The 24,096-nt window shown below is 40.2% G+C and overlaps 1 protein-coding gene across 1 annotated transcript in view; it reads left to right on the forward strand.

Annotated features, from left to right (window-relative positions):
- Positions 1-24,096, forward strand: part of tyw1 (tRNA-yW synthesizing protein 1 homolog (S. cerevisiae)) — a 244,943-nt gene that overhangs the window by 198,281 nt on the left and 22,566 nt on the right. The window contains exons 14-15 of the mRNA XM_060943676.1: positions 5,074-5,184; positions 15,077-15,244. Of these exons, the coding sequence (XP_060799659.1) occupies positions 5,074-5,184; positions 15,077-15,244 (279 nt within the window). The remainder of the gene's footprint in view (positions 1-5,073; positions 5,185-15,076; positions 15,245-24,096) is intronic.

The raw sequence follows: 24,096 nt of genomic DNA on the forward strand, positions 1-24,096 counted from the left end.
ACAGCAGTTGCTGAGCTTTGTTTATGTGCTGGGAGGGAAAACGGCACAGATAATTTGGCCAACACGATCCTCCTCGACTCCGCTTCGAACTCCATGACCTTAAACCTGCAGCATGAACACGTGCATTGTTATTTAGAGTTCATTAACTGTAGTTTGCTGCATCATTAGTTAATGATTTATTAATCCCTAATTCAATAGAGAGCAATGAAGTGACACTTCAGCAACAGGATCATCGACGAGGGACCCACAGGCATATTTCCAGAAAGTCCAGACACTTTGAGTTCTTGAGAAACAGTCAAGTGACACAAGGTCCGAGCTAATCTTATGTGGATTAAACAACTGGATCCAGACTAGATGTCATCATTCTCCAACATGTAGGGCACATTTTGTCAGCCATTTGTCAGATATTCAAAACTCTGGTTATTTTTTTTTTCCTTCAATCGTTCGTTAATCCGGCAGCTCCTGACCTGTTCATAGCATGAGGCTGTGTTACTAATAATACAGCTTCCACTAATACACGGGCATGGAACGATTAATCCAGTTCACGGTTTGATTCTGTTGAGCATATTGAGTTCACATTTTGATATTTTTGAAAGAAAAAATAAATGAAGAAAATTGTATTACTTATTTTCCTGTTCTTTATCAATTTAAATATATATTTTTTGTTAAATAAAAAAAACCCTTTTGTTTCATTTTCTTAACCAACAATAATTATTTATGCACATTTGTAAAGGTTGGAGTAAAATATAATAGCCTATTAGCTAAAATATTCTTTTTATTAAAAATGAAAAAAGTTAATACCAAATATTCCTTTCCTTAATAAACTTTTATGAACATTTGTACTGCGTCTATTTGCTTCTCTTTTCTTTATCTTTCAGCAGTCGGTAAAAAGAGAGAGAGCTTGGATTCCTTGTTAAGTCTTTTTGTACGCAGTCTCACATCGGCTCTTTCCCAGTTTAGATCTGTTTGTGTGTGTGTGTGTTGTTTTTTTTTTTTTTTCCTCCCTCCTTGGGGCATTAGAGCTGTTACTTCTGCTTAGGGTGAAGTCGCATGCATTCCTGCTATTGCACATTATCGTTCAAATAATTTTTATGCAGTTCGCTCAGCCAATCAAAACGGCAATCAACTGCCTACAAATAATGATCTGCTCATGTGCAGTTACTTCACACTTTTGTGAACATGGCTCACTTCCCTAAATTGACAGACAATGAGTTGGCTTCTTTAATTGAAAGTAAAAACAGTGTGGGGGGGGGAGTGTCGAGCGAACTTTATAATCAGTTTCAAAAAAATAATTTGAAAAACAATTATCGAACTCAGTTTTCACAAAATATTGTGATTTGTTAGTGTCCCTCTGCCTTCAGCATCGGCAAATAATTGCTTGCCCGCCACTAACAAATCACAATGTTATTTAACCTCATCCAATTATTATTATTATTATTATTATTATTAAGAATAGCTTATTATTCTGCCCTCTACTGTCAAAATAACACAGTTACCACTGGGAAAAACTAAAAGATTACGCTGCCTGATGATAATCACACCTGGCGACTTGTCCAGGGTGTACCCCGCCTCTCGCCCATAGTTAGCTGGAATAGGCTCCAGCTTGCCTGCGACCCTGTAGGACAGGATAAGCGGCTACAGATAATGGATGGATGATGATCACAATTCGTTTTTTTATTTCAGTTTGAATCGTCATAAATTTGTATCGCGATTTATCATTGTACAATACATCGTTACTTGCTTACTAATCCAGAGTCCCTGATTACACGTTCTGATTTTACAATCACTTTTCCACTAGTTTAATATGGCAGCCAAAATAGTGAAATAGCTGCATTTATAAATGCATTAATGTATTTATGCCAGACTGAGCAGACTCGATCATAAACTCGTGTTGTTGCTCAAGCTGTATGTGTTTTGATATGAATGCACTGTCTGTTGAATAGACGATTTATGGAAGATATTATTTATTTGTAAAATTTCAGCCCATTCATCTGATCACATGAGGTTTTATTGCATACAAATCATTTTGGTACGACTCATTTATTCATGACTCAAAGCTGAATTATTCAAAATATGCAATTTGAACACATGAAAAAAATATGAGCTTGCTGACAGATCACATTGTTTTAAAACTAAAAGCTGTGTCTTAAGACAAAGGACTGTTTGCTTTCAGTCCAGGTGCTCCTTCATTCTCCTGAAGCTTTGCATTCTCAGAAAAGTAAATTAAAAAAGGACTCCGAGATTTACTTCCATACCCAGTGTGTCCTTGGCTCATCCTGTTTATAATGACCAAGTATAATATTTGTGTCTCATTTGTTTAATTGGGTTCTCTTTATCTACTTTTAGGACTTGTGTGAAAATCTGATGATGTTTTAGGTCATATTTATGCAGAAATGTAGAAAATTCTAAAGGGTTCACAAACTTTCAAGCACCACTGTAAGTAAAGGAAATAATTCACACTGGCCATCATTTGCTTGCAGCATCGTCTTTCTTTTCAGTCCGTCATGTTGATTGCAGTTATGGACGAAGTCTCTAAGCACTTTTTCTTTAAAATTTGAAATAGAAAATTTCAGGATCCCAGGTTCTTTAGTTTCTTTCTCCCCACGCTTTAGACACTCCAGGATATGAAGTGTTTTTGATGGTGTCATGTCCACACATGCGCAGCATCACACCTCGATCTGTTACTCACATACACACGCACAGCACCATTAGGACTAATTCCCATGCACCTGTTCCAGAGTAGAGCACAATCACTGCGCGCTTATAAGGACTCTCACTCCACACAGACTTTGTGAAGTATACGCGCTGTACCGAGTGTCTCACGTTACCAAGCCTTTTGTAGCACTGTGTCGATATTCTGGTTCCGACTCTGTTTTGTGTTTTGCCCTTTGTCTCCGCCTTTGATATCCTGTCTGTGCCTCGTCTGACCGCTGCCTGTTTCTCCACTCTGATTTTTGATCACTGATTCAGATCTGTTTGCTCGAGTGTTTTTAAATAAAACTCTTCCAGCAATTACATCCGTCTATCACCGGCGTTTTCTGACAGATGGAGAGTATCTTACGTTTATGAGTAACCATGACAACAATGCTTACGGAGTAAAGACTCGAGTAAAACTGCTTTTAGTTCCTAAAATAAAGTACTTTTAAGGGATTTTTGGAGTCAATGATCACCGATCTCGATAATTGTTAGTGATCGACACCTAAGCGAGGCCCGTTAAGCCTTTGTTTTATGGTGTCAACACAGGGCCGACTCTAGGTCTTTGGCTGCCCTAGGCGAGATTGAGTCCCCCCCCCCCAGAAAAAAACCCTCTAATAGCATCTAAATAACACTTTAATCTAATCACTCTATTCTATTACTATTAAACAATGTACGGTGCATGGACAATAAACAAGAAGTCATTTTTATCTTTTTCATTATTGTTATTATTGTTATCATTATTAACATAAAGTGTCACAAAGTAAAATGACCACACAAATTCAATACATATCTCCATATAATGGGCAAAAACTCTTCCGCACCCTGTTCAAAGTGTAGTGCATGGACAATAAACAAGAAATTATTTTTAGTTTCTTTTTTGCTATTAAAAGTTAAGTCATCTCTGAAGAATTAACAAATTAAATGAATAAAAAAATTCTACAATTCTAAATTGTGCAAACTTAAGCACCCTGTTAGGACATCAATGGGCTGTATTTTCAAACAAAAGTGCTATTATGGGTACTTTGTTATTGAAGTCTATTGCTGTTTGCATCTAGTTAGCTAGGCAGACATTGATTCAGGCGTCTAAAATATTAATTTGCCACTATAATGGTTGATATGAGAGATTAGATCAGATTTACCTCTATACTTGGCTCTATTTGTTTCTTCCTGTAGCCTTCGTTTGCGCCCTTGCGCACCCGAGAGTTTGGATTTCTTTATTTAAGCACTTGTAGTCTGGGCTACTTTTTGCAGTGGATAGCCATTCTCATTCCCCGATGAACACCGCTCCCCCCCCCCCCCCCCCCCTCCGCCCCCCTTATAACCTATCATTGTGCATTTTTAGTAGGCATAAGGAAATCACCGACCACTACTGCGTAGGCTACACTTGTTTTTCAACCTTTTGGAGCCAGGGCGCACTTTTTTCAATGAAAAAAATCTCAAGGCACATCACCAATAGAAAATGTTGACTGAAACTAAAACGCTGTTGCCAATATTTACAATATACAGTCATTCTATAATTTTCCACGGTACACTTGGTGATCTCTCACGGCACACTAGTGTTCCGCGGTACTAGAGTTTGGCAGCACAGTGGTTGAAAACACTGTACACCACTGATGCACTTGGTAACATCTCCATTCAATAACTCCATCCCTCCTTTTTGGTGGGGTTTTGGTCACCCTTGGCACCCCTGGGGCGCACTTGCGCGCCCGAAGACACACTATAGACAGGGCGAACCACTGTTGAGCGCTTATTGTTTCATGATTAACAACCACCACCACACCCCACCCCACCCCGCTTTTTTTGACAAATCACACCCTGACTACATGCTTTGCTGTACAATTAAATTAGGCTAAGACATTATAATGCTGACTCGTTTTCAGAATAGTGGAAGTCATAATTTTTCTCCCCCCGTTTCTGTGCCCCTGGATGGACACAGCGCCCTTAGCATTTGCCTATATTGCCTATGCCACGGGCCAGCTCTGTATCAACACGTATTGTTCGCTTGACTGCGGACTTGATGACTTATTGTTCCTCTCTGGTGGGAAGAGGAGCGCATAGCTCAGTGATGTGTTTCTGAAGACTCCGACTCATTGTCATTAAAGGCAGGGGACACAAACTTGGTTTGTTATAGGCGAAGTTCATAGTAAGAGAGTTTGTTATAGCAGGGCTGCAGTGTATGTTTATGTGGCTTATTGATGTATTAGTTGTGGTCCATCTGTGGGGCAAGATTTTTTTTTTATTTTTTCCTTTTTAACCCAAAATAGTTTTGAGGCATTGTACTTCACCAAGCAGTGCATGATCTTGAGTTGTATGCTCTCTTCATTGCATATTAGTTTTGTTGAAGATTCCCCTTTGTTCATGTCTTGCCTTTTGTAGCAACAGCGCACAGTATACCGCCTGACCCTGGTTAAGGCCTGGAACGTAGAGGAACTGAAAGCCTATGCTGAGCTCATCGCCCTGGGCCAGCCGGACTTCATCGAGGTCAAGGTAAGCCACTCGCAGCATATCTGTTTCTTCTTAACACTCCTGTGTCTTTCATAGTTCTCAAGGTCATATCAGTCACAAATGTTGCCCTCTACAAGTAAAAGTTCTTTCAGATTCCCTCAAACAGAACAGGGCTGTGTTTGTTTCATTCCTGTTCTCTAAACACCTGAGCCAGATCATAGTGTCTACGAAGACATGTCCCCAGGGACTGAGTCAACACTCTGGGCTCTGTCATTAGCGAGAGAACCAGATAATGACCAAATCATTACATTTACTCCATAGTTAAGTGGACAAGAAATTAATTATGACTAACGGTGAAATAATTTTAATCTTTCATAAGATTAATACATTTGGGAGGAAAGAAAATTAATGTACTGAGAAATTACTGGAAGTACTCTCAGCACTATTGAAATCTAATTATTATCAATATTGTTGTGTTATATATAACTTTTTAAATATTTTCAAACATGCTTTTAGGCATTTGACTTTTCAGTGCTTGACTTATATTGTGACGTACATGTACACGTCAGCACTCCATGGGAAAAGCAAGTGAAAAATGAGTGATATTCCAAAATCGCTATACTGCACTCGAATTAATTATTTAAAAAAAGATGAATGTTGGGGTTTTACTGAACAAATCTGTATTTCTCCATGAAGACACACATGCAGTCAAGCTGGAAAGTCTGCATATCCCTTTCACTTTCTCCACGTTTTATTACGTTACAAACTTATTCTACAATAGATTGAGTTCATTTTTTGTCACAAAATTCTACACAAAATAGCCCATAATGACAGTGAAAGCAGGTTTTTAGAAAATATGCAGTTTTATTTTACTGACAAAAATGGGTTATTTAGGGGTTACATATCTGTACACACCCTTGGCCTAATACTTGGTTGATGCACCTTTGGCAGCAATTACAGCTTCAAGGCATCTTGGGAAAGAAGCTACGAACTTGGCACACTTGTTTCTGGACATTTTTGCCCATTCCTCTTGGCATATCCTTGCAAGCTCCATCAGGTTGGATGGGGAGCATCGGTACACAGCCATTTTCAGCTCCTTCCACAGATGTTCAATTGGATTCAGGTCTGGGCTCTGGCTGGGCCACTCAAGAACATTCACAGACTTTCTCCGAAGCCACTCCTTTGTTCTCTTGGCTGTGTGCTTCGGGTCGTTGTCATGTTGGAAGGTAAATCTTCGCCCCAGTCTGAGGTCCAGAGTGCTCTGGAGCAGGTTTTCTTCAAGGATCTTGGTGTACTTAACTGCATTCATCTTTCCCTCTATCAGGTCTAGTCACCCCATTCCCACTGCTGAAAAACATCTCCACATCAAGTCAAGTCAACTTTATTGTCAAATATGCTATACATGCTCGACATACAGCACAGATGAAATTTCAGTCCTCTCTGACCCACAGTGCAAACAGGCAATGCAATAAATAAAAATAGAATAATTGAAAAAAACAAACAATATAAACAGTATAAACACACTATCCTGATGCTGCCACTGCCATGCTTCACTGTAGGGAGGGCATTAGCCAGGTGATGAGTGGTGCCTGGTTTCCTCCAAACGTGACACTTGGTATTCAGGCCAAAAAGTTCAATTTTGGTTTCATCAGACCAGAGAATCTTGTTTCTCATGGTTTGAGAGTCCTCTAGGTGCTTTTTGGTAAACTCCAAGCAGGCTGTCATGTGCCTTTTATTAAGGAGTGGTTTCCATCTGGCCACTCTAACATAAAGGCCTGATTTGTGCTGCCTAGATGGTTGATCTTCTGACAGGTTCTCCCATCTCCACAAGGATACACTGGAGCTCTGTCAGAGTGACCCTTGGGTTCCTGCTCACCTTCCTGGCCAAGGCTCGTCTTCCTCGATCGCTCAGTTTGGCCAGGCCTAGGAAGATTCTTGGTGGGTCCAAACTTCTTCCATTTACGAATGATGGTGGCCACTGTGCTCTTTGGGACCTGTAAAGCTGCAGCAATTTTTCTGTACCCTTCTCCAGATCTATGCCTTGACACAATCCTGTTTCTGAGGTCTGCAGATAATTCCTTTGACCCCATGGCTTGGAGTTTGCTCTGACATGCACTTTCAACTGTGGGACCTTATATAGGCAGGTGTTGGCAATCCCCATCATGTCCAATCAATTGAATTTACCACAGGTGGACTCCAATTAAGTTGTAGAAACATATGAACTGCTCTTTTTATGTCTTTCCACTACATTTCTGCTTGGTCTTTGACTTGGCCATTCCAAAATGCTACAGTTCTTTTGCTTTAACCATTTGTTTGTAGACTGACTTGTGTCCTTCGGGTCACTGTCTTGCTGCATGACCCACTACGATTAAGCTCTAGTTCATGGACTGATACACTGTAGACATTATCCTGTAGAATTTGTTGGTACAATCCAGAATTCATACTTCCATCAATAATGGCAGGTCGTCTGGGACCTGAGGCAGTAAAGTAGCCCTAAACCTTGATACCATCACCATCACAGTTCATGTTTGGTTAGTATGAGGTTCTTAAGTTGGAATGCAGTGTTTGGGTTTTGCTAAATATAACGCTCATCATTTAATCCTTCATTAGCCACATGGCCTTGAGCAAACTCCGGACAGGCAGCAGTGTTCTTTTTGGAGAGTAGTGGCTTCCACCTTGCTGTCCTGCTATGAGCATCATTCTTGTTCAGTGTTGGCCTGATGGTGGACTCATGAACATGGACGTTATTCAATGCAAGAGTGGCCTTACATACTCCCCTAGGGTTTTTTGTGACTTCCCATAATTATTTGCCATGCCCTTGGAGTGTGTGTGTGTGGTTTTTTTGTGTGTGTGTTTTTTTTTTTTTTTTTTTTTGGACAACCTTCCTTGAGAGAGTAACCTTGGTGCCAAATTTCCTCCATTTGTATGTCATCTGCCTCACAATGGATTGGTGGAGGCCAAATCAAAAGGTTTCGGAATGTTTTCCCACCTGGTGAGCATCGATAAGACTTTTTCAATTGTCCTCAAGAATCTCCTTTGATTTAGAGGCATGGTACACTTTCATAAATTTGTCTGGTACCCTCCACATGAATTCTTCCTGTCCTGCACTCTTATCTGCTATTATGATGTCCGTTATTGAGGTGAGGGAAACCTGCAGGACAGCAGCAATGCTCTTAATCGCATTTAGCAGTCATTCAATAGCCTCTTGATTCTCCATTACAAATAGGCTCGGCACATTTCAAGTCCAAAGTGAAGCATCCTTTAAGTTTGACATGCTGTTTCCTAGCAACAATAATCGAGCAGCTTTGACAGACAGTGTGATGCGAGGATTTGTGTAACCACTTCTCAGTAAAATCCACAAAAGAATGTGAGGAAATTCTGCTGAATATAGAAGCTTTTCACTACCAACTGCTTTTGTTACTGGTAGTGTGAACAGTCTTTATGTGATGCATAAAATGTCCTCTCTTTTGCTTTCCTTCTATTAATGAGGCGTTATCAAAACTGGAGGATTAATTAAATCTTCAGGAGCTCATTGGCCTTAATGACATCTCTTTGCTTTAATGACACTAATGGCAGTGTAGAAATTATGTAACTGCCCTCATAAAATGTTCCTGGTCTTTGGGAGGAAAAGGGTAATTATTTCTAATGATTATTTCTTTGGGTGTAATGCTCTAACTGAATGTTTTAATTAGCTGATTTTCAGAAGCAGAGGTTTTTTGTTTGTTTTTTATTTATTCTTTATGCGTGCTCTGTAATGCACTAACTTCTCTTCACTGAAGGAGGTTCTGCAGCATGCAGTGATGGAAAGTAGAAACAGTTTGTAATTGTACTTTGTAAATTTCACCTTTTTAAATTTTTTTTATATAAAATCCCCCACTGGCCGAAAAGCCTGAAGTGCGATGTTTGTCTGTCCGTCCCGGGAAGGGTACTCACCTTCTGAAATCAACTCCTCTCATGATTTTTGGAGGAATTTCACAAAACTTGACAGGATTCTTTGTTATATGTTGGTAATACGCATATTGCAATTTTGTTCAATTCAGTTGCATTTTACCAGAGTTACATCCCTTGATTACCAAACTTGTACTTTGACAATTTCATGAAAGTGTGCTCATCTTCTGAAATCAACTCCTCTCACAATTTATGCAGGAATTTTCCAAAACATTGCAAAAGGCTTTGCTATATGTCCGTAATGCACATGTTACAATTTCGTTCAATTCGGTCACATTTTACCAGAGTTATGGCTCTTGATTACCAAACTTGTCTCGTCTTGTCTTCATCCGCTTATCCGGGGCCGGGTCGCGGAGGCAGCAGTCTGAGTATGGAAGCCCAAACTTCCCTTTCCCCAGACACCTCGGCCAGCTCCTCGGGAAGAACACCGAGGCGTTCCCAGGCCAGCTGAGAGACATAGTCCCTCCAGCGTGTCCTGGGTCTTCCCCGGGGCCTCCTCCCGGGGGGACATGCCTGGAACACCTCCCCAGGGAGGCGTCCAGGAGGCATCTGAAAGAGATGCCCGAGCCACCTCAGCTGATTCCTCTCGATGTGGAGGAGCAGCGGCTCTACTCCGAGCTCCTCCCGAGTGACTGTGTTTCTCACCCTATCTCTAAGGGAGCGCCCAGCCACCCTGTGAAGGAAACTCATTTCGGCTGCTTGTATCCGTGATCTTGTTCTTTTGGTCATTACCCAAAGCTCATGACCATCGGTGAGAGTCGGAACGTAGATCGACCGGTAAATTGAGAGCTTCGCCTTTTGGCTCAGCTCCTTCACTATGACGGACCGGTAAAGCGACCGCATCACTGCGGAGGCTGCACCGATCCGCCTGTCGATCTCACGCTCTATCCTTCCCTCACTCGTGAACAAGATCCCGAGATACTTAAACTCCTCCACTTGAGGCAGGATTTCTCCACCAACCTGGAGAGGGCAAGCCACCCTTTTCCAGTCGAGAACCATGGCCTCAGACTTGGAGGTGCTGATTCTCATCCCAGCCACTTCACACTCAGCTGCAAACCGCCCCAGTGCATGCTGAAGGTCCTGGTTTGAAGAAGCCAACAGGACATCATCATCCGCAAAAAGCAGAGATGAAATCCTGTGGTTCCCAAACAGGATTCCTTCCAGCCCCTGACTGCGCCTAGAAATTCTGTCCATAAAAATTATGAACAGAACCGGTGACAAAGGGCAGCCCTGCCGGAGTCCAACATGCACTGGGAACATGTCTGTCTTACTGCCGGCAATGCGAACCAGACTCCTGCTCCGTTCATACAGGGACTGGACAGCCCTTAGCAAAGAGCCCCGAACCCCATACTCCCGAAGCACCCCCCACAGAATACCACGAGGGACACGGTCGAATGCCTTCTCCAGATCCACAAAGCACATGTGGACTGGTTGGGCAAACTCCCATGAACCCTCGAGCACCCTATGAAGGGTATAGAGCTGGTCCAGTGTTCCGCGACCAGGACAAAAATCGCATTGTTCCTCCTGGATCCGAGGTTCGACTATTGGTATACCAAACTTGTATTTCGACAATTTCATGAGGGTGTATTAAGCACTTGTAGCATAGATATAGTTGCCAGTGGGGCATATTGTGCTCTTGGAGCACTTTTGTTTTTAATCAAATGGATATTTTTATTCTGATAGAGAACACAGATCTCCAGAGACCTTGGTGACATACTATAATCTTAAATTATGAGCAAATGATTACTAAATATTTGCAAGCACACACATTTAATTTACTCTGTGGATATTTTAGTGAAATTATGTAGTGTCTTCAACATTCCACTATAGGTTAAAAAATGGCAGCAGAGTTTCCATTAAAGTACTGTAAATGTGAAGTAAATAACTGTCAAAACACATTTACAAGTGTTGTCATATACAGTACCAGTCAAAAGTTTGGACACGCCCTCGAATTCAAGGGTTTTTCTTTATTTTTGTTAATTGAAAGACACTTTTTGAGGATGGGTTCCCCTTTGAGTCTGGTTCCTCTCAAGGTTTCTTTCCTCGTGTCGTCTGAGGGAGTTTTTCCTTGCCACCGTCGTCTCAGGCTCACTCAACAGGGATAAATAAAGTTATTAAGGATAAAATTCGCTCATGTTTAAAGTCTTTTGTAAAGCTGCTTTGTGACGATGTCTGTTAAAAGCGCTATACAAATAAATTGACTCAACTTTTTATTTATTTACTGTTTGATCTCAAATGCATTAATAAGGCAAGAGATTGCACCTTTTGATGAGGCACACCTGTTAATTGCAAAGCATTCCAGGTGATGACCTCATGAAGCTGCTTAAGATAATGCCAATAGTGTGCAAAGCGTCATCAAGGGAAACGCTGGATATGCTGAAGAATCTAAAATATGAAACTTTTTGGTTTTTTCTTTCAGCTTTTTTTATTTTCCACATAATTCCATAAATTTTCCGTGTGCTATTTCATAGTTTTGAAGTCTTCAGTATTGTTCTACAATGTAGAAAATTGTAAAAATACAGAAAAACGTCTGAATGAGTAGGGGTGTCCAAACTTTTGACTGGTTCTGTATAAGCAGGTAATTAGTGTAATTTTTACAGTGTAATTTTACAGTTCATCACTGTTTTCAATAATAAGCTTTCCACGTTATTTTATAGCAAGTTCCTGACAGCAGAGCACATTTACCCTAAATCCTTCTAAATATATGGAGGATAAGACAACGGTTTGAAAAGATGGCGAGTATCTTTGGAGTAGGAGGTGATTAGAGATAGTGTTGCTTGAAAGTTTGTGAACCCTTTAGAATTTTCTATATTTCTGCATAAATATGACCTAAAACATCATCAGATTTTCACACAAGTCCTAAAAGTAGATAAAGAGAACCCAGTTAAGCAAATGGGACAAAAATATTATACTTGGTCATTTATTTATTGAGGAAAATGATCCAATATTACATATCTGTGAGTGGCAAAAGTATGTGAACCTTTGCTTTCAGTATCTGGTGTGACCCCCTTGTGCAGCAATAACTGCAACTAAACGTTTGCGGTAACTGTTGATCAGTCCTGCACACTGGCTTGGAGGAATTTTAGCCCGTTCCTCCATACAGAACAGCTTCAACTCTGGGATGTTGGTGGGTTTCCTCACATGAACTGCTCGCTTCAGGTCCTTCCACAACATTTCCATTGGATTAAGGTCAGGACTTTGACTTGGCCATTCCAAAACATTAACTTTATTCTTCTTTAACCATTCTTTGGTAGAACGACTTGTGTGCTTGGGGTCGTTGTCTTGCTGCATGACCCTAAGGTTCTTATGCTGGAATGCAGTGTTTTCCTTTCTCCAAACATAACGCTTCTCATTTAAACCAAAAAGTTCTATTTTGGTCTCATCTGTCCACAAAACAGTTTTCCAATAGCCTTCTGGGCTTGTCCACATGATCTTTAGCAAACTGCAGACGAGCAGCAATGTTCTTTTTGGAGAGCAGTGGCTTTCTCCTTGCAACCCTGCCATGCACACCATTTGTTGTTCAGTGTTCTCCTGATGGTGGACTCATGAACATTAACATTAGCCAATGTGAGAGAGGCCTTCAGTTGCTTAGAAGTTACCCTGGGGTCCTTTGTGACCTTGCCGACTATTACACGCCTTGCTCTTGGAGTGATCTTTGTTGGTCGACCACTCCTGGGGAGGGTAACAATGGTCTTGAATTTCCTCCATTTGTACACAATCTGTCTGACTGTGGATTGGTGGAGTCCAAACTCTTTAGAGATGGTTTTGTAACCTTTTCCAGCCTGATGAGCATCAACAACGCTTTTTCTGAGGTCCTCAGAAATCTCCTTTGTTCGTGCCATGATACACTTCCACAAACATGAACTTTGATAGATCAGACTTTGATAGATCCCTGTTCTTTAAATAATACAGGGTGCCCACTCACACCTGATGGTCATCCCATTGATTGAAAACACCTGACTCTAATTTCACCTTCAAATTAACTGCTAATCCTAGAGGTTCACAATCTTTTGCCACTCACAGATATGTAATATTGGATCATTTTCCTCAATAAATAAATGACCAAGTATAATATTTTTGTCTCATTTGTTTAACTGGGTTCTCTTTATCTACTTTCAGGACTTGTGTGAAAATCTGATGATGTTTTAGGTCATATTTATGCAGAAATATAGAAAATTCTAAAGGGTTCACAAACTTTCAAGCACCACTTGTACGTTTTGGTGATTTGTGTAAGGCTTTACTGGCCCTGCATCTGCTGTTTTAGTCATTAACATCACTGCAAAGAGAGAAAACGCAGTTATTCGATGAATGCCTATTTTTCAGTGGTTTCCCAGTAGAGCCTTTGTAGCCTCAGAGATTTGACTTGCTTTTGGATTTATTGTTGTGGTCTCGGGGCTTGTTTGTTTTCATCCTCCTGTCCAAAGAAGCTCAATATTTTTCATACATAGTGATATTTTGAAAGGCGGTGTGTCAGTGGAGGACTGCAGTATGTTACAGAAATAATTTCACGCTTGTAAACCTTGTGTTTTGTCTTTAAGTTTTAGTGGAAATGCTGATGTTCTTTAGTAAATCCTGAGCAAGACCGATTATTCACCTCTGCTGCTTTTTCATTTGGTTTCCTTTTTGCCTTGTGTGTTCATTTCATGCTTTTTGAGCCTTTGTTTTGTTCAGATGATTGTTTGGGGAAGGTTTTGACCCTGAGATTTCAAAAACTTTAATGAAACCTACTTCATGATTGGTTTGGCTGTTTACCGTCAGTGACGGTTTAATAAATGCACAGCTGCCAAGAAGTGCTGTTTACATTACAGACTAACGCCAGAAAAATGGCTGTGGATGAAGGGCCTGGAATAATGGTGCCTTCCTGAAGGTCTGTTTGCCAAAGTGTAGGATGAATAATGTGGTTGGATTTCCAAACCAAAAGCAAAGCTAAGCTTTCTCCTTCTCATACAGAACATTTATGGATTAAAAATTTTTGGTTGGCTTTGAGTGTCAATTTCACCAGACCTAGTGTACGGACTTTAGGGACACCACGTGCATACAGATAAATTCACCGCGAGTGAATTAATCAGGCATTGTTAATATGTAGTGTTCATGTGGTTGCTTTGACAGCTGAATCAACTGAACAGTATGCTCTCACGGTGTGTGGTCTGGTTCACTGCCGGGTGCTTCCACAGCTCATTGTTCCTGATCGGCAAAGCATCTGTGAACGAAGTATTGCCCTGTCTTATTTGGCTTTTTTTTTTTTCATGTTGGATGAAATAAGCTGGTTCTCTCATGCTCAATTATCCATATAATAAAATCTGCACTGCTTTTTTCTGTACTGCTGTGCTTTTGGCCTGGATGTGTATGGGTTTTTTTTTTCTTTTTTTAATCTAAAAGGCTGTAACGCTTAGCAGCAAACTCTTCAACCCATCAGTGCTTTCTGCACTGATGAAGTTAGAAAGCTGTGTTGTTTATTTTGCTAAAACTTTTACATTGCTGACTGACTAACCTGCCAAAGGGCACAAGCACAAATAAAGCAGCTCATGTGCACTTTTACCCTGAGGTTGCTGTCTTCTCGAAGTGGAATGGTTGCTCCAGAGACATTCTGAGGTTTATTTTTTAGTCTTTTTTTGTGTTGCTGTGGTTTGAATGTGGTAACTGTTCCTTTGAGAGAAATTATCTTTTCAAATGAAACTGGGTTCTGGATGTACGAAGCTAACGTACTTGATCCTGTTTCCGACGTGGTGAAGCCACATTCTGTGGGGGGGATTTATGCACAAAACAGACATACAAGCTTGTATGTGCACTTTGTCTCAAGTAATTGAATGTTGTGTTTTGCACTGTGCCGCTTCACGTATGTTCATATGAACCTTTTAAGAGTTTAGCAACGATACAGAATGCGACATTTTTCATTTATTGCTGTTCATTATTATTATTATTATTATTATTATTATTATTATTATTATTTGCTGCAATTGTACAGTGTTCATCTCTTCCATTTTAGGGAGTAACCTACTGTGGCGAGAGCTCAGCCAGCAATCTGACCATGGCCAACGTGCCCTGGCATGAAGAGGTTGTGCATTTTGTGCAACAGCTCGCCAACCTCCTGCCCGACTACGAGATCGCCTGCGAACATGAACACTCTAACTGCCTGTTACTAGCCCATCATAAGGTGATTTTCACACATACTTTGACATGTCCTTATTGCTCTTACATTTATATTTAAGCAATCCTCCATCCATCCATTATGCGGGTTGTGGGGGAAGCTGACTTCTTGTGCGAGGTCAGGTACACAGAGGACAGGTCGCCCATCTATCGCAGGGCTAACATGAAGACAAATCAGCATTCACACTCATATTCACAGCTGTGGGCAGTGTAGAGTAGCCAGTGGACTGAATCTGCATGATGTCTTTGTACTGTTGGAGGAAACCAGAGCACCCAGAAGAAACCCATGCAGGCACTGGGCTCTTTCTGTGTGCAGTTTACATGTTCTCCCAGTCGACTAGCAGGTTCGAACCCAGAACCTGTTTGCAGTGACGCGACTGTCCCCACTGTGCCATCCCATATTTAGGCATTTGTTAAATTGTAAAATAACATATATTCTGTAAAATGTAAATTAGTTGAGTCATTCTCTGCATCATTTTCAGTTGAGATTAGTCTGATTTGTTTTCATGAAAAAAATTCTGAATGAATTGGTGATAAATATGAAAAATTAGTTTTATTTGCCTTACTTTCCTTCCTTCCATTTTCAGCCAATACCTCTTACAAATACATAGAGGATATTACACAGTTTCACAAAGATATGAAGTTTATCTCTGAGTTGTGAATGGATATATTTTTCCTATGCGAGAAGATAAACTTCATATATTCGCACCACCGTGTAATGTTCTTTATGTTATATGGACACATCCACAAAAATACGCAAGTTAATGAATTTTGAATCAGTTCGCCATTTTGACAGTACGCATCCAGTCAGTAGGAAAACACTGGGAGTGATGTCATCGGAGTGAAATATCTGGAAATATGCCACTCAGATCCGCGATGTATTTCGTATGAAAAATGCGAGTTTTTCAACACGAGAAGATAAACTTCATATCTTCAAGCCAAAGTGTGATTTTTTTTTTTCCTTTCTTTTTATTATATCAACACATTCACGAACAAAAAGTCCCCAAATTTACCAAAACAATTCATCGATTTCCTCACAAGTGACAAAGGTTTATGTCACAGTTTTGGTTGTCTATGTCGCAGATGGAGCTCATAAACAAGTGGCGTATTTCCCAGTAAAAAAAAAAAACCCACACTCGTGTCCATATAATATAAACTTTTATGTACATGATATTCTCATGTGCATTTTATTTTATAATCTCTTTTCATTATGTACACTGTATATACGCTGTAGATCCTGATGGAGAATTTTTCTCTGACATCGTGGCACACAGTGGAAGATTTCCAAGACAGAAAATGCACAAATTAAAGAAGTGGTGGTGTCGCCATTAGAGTTGCTTTTCTGCATTTTTTTTTCCCATTATGATAAACATTCTGTGAATGAGTTTAGGTCTGACAGCAGCTCTTTCCAGCAATCTACACTAAATCAGTTATGGAAACCTAATGATGGATGCATCTTATTGTCAGCCGTCACCTAAACAGGCCATAATTTCTCTACAAATTTTATGCTGGATATATCTATCTTCATAATGATCATCTCAGAGCTGCACAGAAGAAGTATAGTGCACTCATATCCTATCACATCTCTAATAAGTAGTGTATTTGAAGCCACAAAGATAGAAACTCCAAATTGGATGGTGAGTCAGTGAGATTGGAGCAGTCACTATTCATCCCCCACATAGCCAGGAGGAGAGAGAGGCTGTGACAGGGTTCCTACGCAGTATGGAAAAGTCTGGAATTTGATTTTAGTAATTTCTAGGTCTGGATAAGTATGGAAAAAGGAAAAATGGAGTATGGAAAAATATTTCGGTTTCCAGACTATTGCCCCGACTTTCTTTTCTAAAATATAAAATGAAGGCAAAATGTTCAGCTCAGTGTGAGTTTGATGTCGTTGAATTTAAGGGAGGTAAGACATGTGTGTGAAATGTCTGAGGTGATTTCTGTGGCAGCTGCCATCAGTGAACTATCTGACGTCGGCACGTTGGACTCCGTCGTACCTAAGCAGAGCTAAAAAAAAAAATCAGCATGAACGCACATTGCAACACTACAAATGTAAGAATGGGAAACTGCAAGTTTTCTGAGAGCTGGCAAATTTTGCTGGTGGTGTGGGGCTGCTCCAGGCATGAACGATGGCAAATATTGTGTGTGTATCTGCATGACCGTGCTTTTGTCTTTTGTCTGTGTGTGTGTGTGAGAGAGAGAGAACATAGTTGCCTTATGTGTATGGCACTCATACAAGACCTCTTAGCTTGATATCTGTCCTATTACCATGTTTTATCATCTTATTTGAACGTGTGTGTGTGTGTGTGTGTGTCACTCAACCAGTCTGTGCAGCAAGATGCAACTGGTTTCCTGTGTGTTTCCATTGCTCTGTGTGTGTGTGTGTGTGTGGGGGGGGGGGGGGGGTTGCATGTACAGATATGGACAAATGTGTTGGTACCCTTACAGCTCATTGTAACAATGCTTTGTTCCTCCTGAAAAGGGATTGAAATTAAAAGTAATTGTCTCATGTACAGTTGCATGCCTTTGGTATGTCATGGAGGAAAGCAAAAAAAAAAGTGTGAAAAAAAATTATTTATTGTTTATTTTACAAAGATATTCTAAAATAGCCTGGACAGATTTGTTGGTACCCCTAGAAAAGATTATAAATAATTGGATTATAGCGATATTTCAAACTGACTGTTTTCTTTATTTAGTGTCACACGTGTGTTCAAACTTGTAATCAGTTATTCAGTCTATTTAAATAGAGAAAAGTCGTCACTCTACTGTTCGGTATCGTCGTGTGCAACACATTGAACGTGGACCAGAGAAAGCAAAGGAGTGACCTGTTTGAGGAGATCAGAGAGAAAATTATAAACAAGCATGTTAAAGGCAAACGCCATCTCCAAGCAGCTTGATGTTCTTGTGACTACAATTGCAAATATTATTAAGAAGTTTAAGTTCCATGGGACTGGAGCCAACCTTCCTGGACGTGGCTGCAAGAGGAAACTCAACCACAGATTGAACCAGAAGGATAGTGCCGATGGTAGACAAGGAGCCAAGGACAACTTCCACAGAGATAAAAGTTGAACTCCAAGATCAAGGTACATCAGTGTCTGATTGTACCATCCACCACTTTTTCAGTGACAGTGGGCTCAATGGAAGGCGACCCAGGAGGATGCCATTGTTGAAAGAAAAACTTAAAAATAGCCAGACTGGAATTTACTAAAATGTGTATTGACAAGCCGCAAGGCTTCTGGGAGCATGTCCTTTGGACAGATGAGACAAAACTCAAGCTTCTTGGCAAGTCACATCAGCTCCCTGTCCACAGAAGAAAACAGGGATCCCAGACGTCCGCTATTTAGCGGAATTCCGCTATTTTTCTAGCCAAAGTGGTGGTGTTTTTTTTTTTTTTTTAATCTCTTGTATATCCGTTAAAAATATGTTTGTTTAAGTAAAATGACCAGCAGAATACGTTCTGATTTGGTTTGCTTGTTTAGCGATGTTTTTCTCAGCTTCGTTTGTTCTCGTTGACATTCGGGAACACTCGGAAGTTAAATTAATGTAAATACCGCGAGACTGTACGCGATAGAACCAGAAAACAATATGGCTGCACCCATTTGCTAGAAAATGTGTTTTAACTCCGTTCGTGCTTTTGTTTCTAATGCGTTGAACTTGATTCAATATGCAGGGCTGTGAAATTTCCGCGGATTCTGTCGCGAAAAATATCATCTTCACAAAACGTCTTTTTGCATTAAAAATCATTGGGGAGGGGGTCTAATCAGTTTTAATCGCCTTGCACGAGACCGGCGGCTCAATACAGCCGGACTCGCGGAGTTTTATGCCAGCTGAGCGTGGAACACGTCTTGACTGCGACTCAGGAGCAGTGTTGCCAGATTGGGCGGTTTCAAGTGCATTTTGGTGGGTTTTGAACATATTTTGGGCTGGAAAACGTCAGCAGTATCTGGCAACACTGTTCAGGAGTGCATGACAGAGCTAAAAATAGCTATTGTGTGACCTGGCACCGCGTACGTGAATTTTGTACTTACAGGGTGCAAGATCAGGCATAGTTAAGATGCCATCAAAAAGGAAAGCTAAGGAGGTGTTTGAGAGAGATGCAAAGAGGGCTAGAAAAGAACACAGACAGACTGAAGGAAAAGATGAAAAAGAACAAGTTTGCAAAACTGAAAGATGGTGTTAAAAAAAAGAAAATTAAAAGACTTTCATTAGATGCTGTTTGACAGACTATGAACATTTTGTAAATAGCTTTAATAGAGGAATGCAAATACTATAGAACTAATAACTAATAGCCTTACTGAAAGATGAATTGAAAGAAATAGCTGGGAGTGATGCAAAGAGGAATAGAAGGAGCCAGAAGTAAAAGAAAAGATGTAAATAATATATTAGATAAGAAACATTAGTTTTTTTTAAACTTTTGCTCTGTAGACAAGAGACATTATGACAGATTCTTGGAAAAAGCCAGGACATAATACAAGAATTAAGTGTAATTTGGAAGACAACAGGTATCTCTCACTTAAATATTGAGCACGATTTTTCACAAAGTCATTTTGAAAGGCCTATCAAAGTTTTCTTTTATTAACATTTCTTTAAATTGTTATTTACACATTTTTTTTACTTTTATTTTGATTAAGAGATAAAATACATAGGCACTTATTAGATATTTCAAGGTATTTTACATGGATCTTTCATTTTAAAAGAGAAAACTGTTGATAGGTATTTTATATGGCAAAATGAAGACCAAGACTAGTCAAATATTTACTTGAGATCAATTTTTTACTTGCAGGAAACGCTCAGAATACACCATATAACACCTAAAATGGCTTGGTGTCTGCCCCCCCCTCCCCCCCCTTCCTCGGATTTCTTATTTACAATTTCACAGCCCTAAATATGTCGTGGAAAAAAGATATCGTCCATAAAAGAGATAGCGGAACAGTGTCCGGGTTAGAAGAAGTATATTCTTCAAAGCTACATTTTCATCTAATTTTTATAAATAACAATTTTTTTTTTTTTGCCACTTATGTACTTTGTACAAAATATTACAAAATATGGCATCAAATAGATACACATTATTGTTAAATTCTGTTGCTTTTCTATGTTAAATCTATGTAAAAAATGTGTTCTATAGCATCTTTAAATGTTAAAATCTCAACAGCTTCAGGGGGCTTGCAGCCCCCTTGACCCCTGCTGATAGTTTCTTACATTCCTCTATTTTTTTCAATTACTGCTGGGATCCCTGAGAAAAAATAAAGCTTTCAAAGAAAAGAACACCATACCTACCGTGAAACACGAAGGAGGCTTGGTGATGATTTGGGGCTGCTTTGCTGTGTCTGGCACAGGGTGCCTTGAATCTGTGCAGGGCACAATGGAATCTCAAGACTATTGAGGCGCTCTGGAGCGAAACATGCTACCCAGTGTCGGAAAGCTGTGTCTCAGTCACCTCCAACATGATAAAGACCCAAAACACACAACTAAAAGCACCCAAGAATGGTAAAGAACAAAACATTGGACTATTCTGAAGTGACTTTCTGTGAGCCTTGATCTGAATCCTATCGAACATCTCTGAAAAGGGCTGAAACATGCAGTGTGGAGAAGGAACCCTTCAAATCTGAGACAGCTGGAGCAGTTGCTCAGGAAGAGTGGGCCGGACGACCTGCTGGCTGTACCTCACTGAGAGCTACAGACATCTCTGGTTAGCAGTGATTGCTGCTAAAGGTTGTGCAACAAAATATTAAGTTCAGGGTACCATCATTTTTGTTCATGCCATTTTCATTTGCTTTGTTTTGTAAAATATTCAGTCAAATCAAGAATCAAAAGCAAATTCTGATTTGTGTTAAACATGGAATAAACAATGATGGATGCTGTTAACTTTTGTCAGTTTCAAGTTACTTCAGAGATAGTTGGGGTTTTTTTTTCATGGAAGGGTACCAACAAATTTGTCCACGTCTGTATTTAAGTGATGGTGTGTTTGTGCTTATGACAGAAGCAGAGACATAAAAAGACAAAGGGGGAGAGAGTTCTAAACTTTTTGTGACCAATGATCTCACATTTTATTCTCAATTCTCTGTTTTCAAAATGGCCAGTGAGTGTATATAGACAGTAATCAGATTACTGTTGATTTAATATGTACCCATGATTAAATGCAGTGACTCATAGTTTGAATTCTAAATATGTAATGCCATAACATGTATCCTGTTAGTCCCAGACTCTGGCTTGATGCATACGGTGTTAATTCAGGATTAGATGCTGACCAGCAGGTACTGCGCTAATATAACCAAGTGTAATCCACCAGAAAAGCCTTACCTGACCTGTCATGAGCTTTTGAATTGAGTTTGAGCCCTGAAAAAATTTCTGGCCAATTAGTGGGCTGTGATATTGGTGTCCCCTGGGTGTGTCCCTGTGTGTTAATCCAGTATATCCAACAACACCACACCGTGTGCCTTTAATCATAAATTTATTCAGAAGAGCTGGACATGAAGATATGCTATCAATAGAACTGATTAAAGAGTGAAATCTCTGAGGAACCTTAGTTAAAGCAGATACACAGAACCTTTATTTTTAAATAAATTTCTAAGTGGATAGTATCTCCATCCTTGACTCTTGTATGCTGCATAAATGGGAATAAAAGAATATTTTTGAGAATTAAAATCGACCGCAAAGTTGGCATTGGAGCTGCCCCGCTGAGCCAGCCAGCCCTGAGTGCGTGACATCACTGCGGTATCCGGTTTTAAGGCCGAGGCCTTTTACAGCTATAGACCAAAGTCATATAAATAAAAATTTATGGTAAAAGTAAGAAATACCGTTACCGACTTGCTCAACTAAGACTGATTTGACTTCATTGATAGTGGGTTGACTTTGATAAAAACAGGATGGGTGTTATAACTTATGCAACATACATGTACATGCATGCATTTTCACTGATAAAACGTAAAAGGCTCATTAAATAATCAGATGAACTGAGACGATCACATTCTGAAGCAAATTAAATAATCTTATACCGCTAACTTAAACACACAATACAAGTTACATGGATTAATCTAAATGCAGGTAAACAATGTGTGATGTTTTATATCCAAATGAGAGTCGTAGCTTACCCGTCTGTGTTCTCACTTCTTGAAGGCCGATCTTGTGACCGATTTGTTTTTGAAACAATCTGACTTTCAGCTGTTCGTTCAGTTCTCCATTCATTCACTTCTTCCACGTAAGGGTGAGATGGCAGCAATATCCAGTTTAGACATAAGACTGCTGCTCCACTCATTCTGTTTTCTTCATACTGTGTATTCCGCCATTACTGCTCAGCTCAGGCAATTACTAAAACCCAGGACGGAACTTTTTAGTAATTAGTTGTTTTTAGCTAATAAAATTTTTAATTAACTGTTTTTAATTAGTAATTAGTTGTTTTAGCAACAACCCTCGGCTCACTCCGAGAGGACTGGGGCAACTGAACTCATTTTCCTTTTTAATAAAATAAAAACTTTTCCTTATCTTGTTTTATTTTTCTTTAATTGTTGGTACTGCACCCTCCATCAATACGGGCTTATAGTCAACACTCCTCAACAGATCAGAGGTTTTGTACACGTCTTCAGTAAAATGTGCAGAGCAGAGGAGAGACCACTTCATAGCCGCCCAGTGTACCCATGAACTTCTTGCAAAACGCGTCCAAATCTTTGCAGTTTGAACATTCTTGGGCCATGAACACAACGTAAATCCAGCTTCTGTCGTGTTGCTGCACTGGCCAAAAATACATCTACGTGGCATGGCGATAAATTAGCTCAAAATGGAGGCTCGGAGTTGCAGTCAGCCCTGTGTTTTAGTATAGCAGAAATGTCAATGAGACCGATAGACTTCCTGCTGTGACGTTACGGACGTCCAGGTCATTCACTCAGACCGCTACCTATATAAATCACTTTAATCATAAAAATTACTATATTAGATTTATTGTTAACATTTAAAACTATTCCTGTGCCATTCTTGAGGTCTCAAGGCATTTATAAACGAAAGTGAGGCCATGGTTCTGCGTACATGCTTTAAGTGCTGAACTTTCCCGGCAGTGCATGGCCTATAGGTTAGAGAAGCAGGCTTGGGTCCAAAGGGTTGCTGGTTTGATTCCTGGGACCAGCAGGAAAATGTGAGGGGAGTTGAGTGAATGATGAACAGCACTTTCCCCTCCCTCTTTATCATGGCTGAAGTGCCTTGAGCAAGGCACCTAACCCCCAACTGCTCTGGGCATGTGTGTGCGCGCTCACTTGTGTGCATGCATGTGTTCACTGCTTCAGATGGGTTAAATGCAGAGGAGGAATTTCGCTATGCATGAGTATGCATGTGACAAATAAAGGCTTCTTCAGTGTTTTGTCAGGTTTGGTTTGACACCCAGAGCTCTGATACAAGTATCGTATTGGAAATGGAAAAGTGGGATCAGTATGTTTTGAACACCTACATCTGGAATGCTTCCAAACCTTTGTTTCTCCCTCCCCTGCATGTGTGAATGTAGCTCAAGAGCCTAGGTATGAGATTACAGGAGAGGAAGTGATGATGATTTCTCGGCCTCCAGCAACATTCACTTGAAGACTCATTTACTCATGGCTGCTTTTTTTGCCCCCCCAATGACCCAAAGGGGTTCACACAAGCACTTCAGTCAAGCAAATTACTCTGTAATGAAAACACACAGCCTAGGAGGACTTGCCCCATGAGGCGTTGCATTTAAAGGCTTGCCAGACACACCACAGAGACCACATTTACTGCTGCCACAAGTGAACGTGAAGGAAGAGACGGCATGATTATGAAAACGGATGACACCTTCCGTTTGGTATAGCTAAGAATAGCTCATGTAGAACATGCCTCTTTGTCCTGGAATGCAGTTTT

This window comes from Neoarius graeffei, chromosome 17 (genome assembly GCF_027579695.1).
Source record: "Neoarius graeffei isolate fNeoGra1 chromosome 17, fNeoGra1.pri, whole genome shotgun sequence".
In the NCBI taxonomy this organism is placed as follows: Eukaryota; Metazoa; Chordata; class Actinopteri; order Siluriformes; family Ariidae; genus Neoarius; species Neoarius graeffei.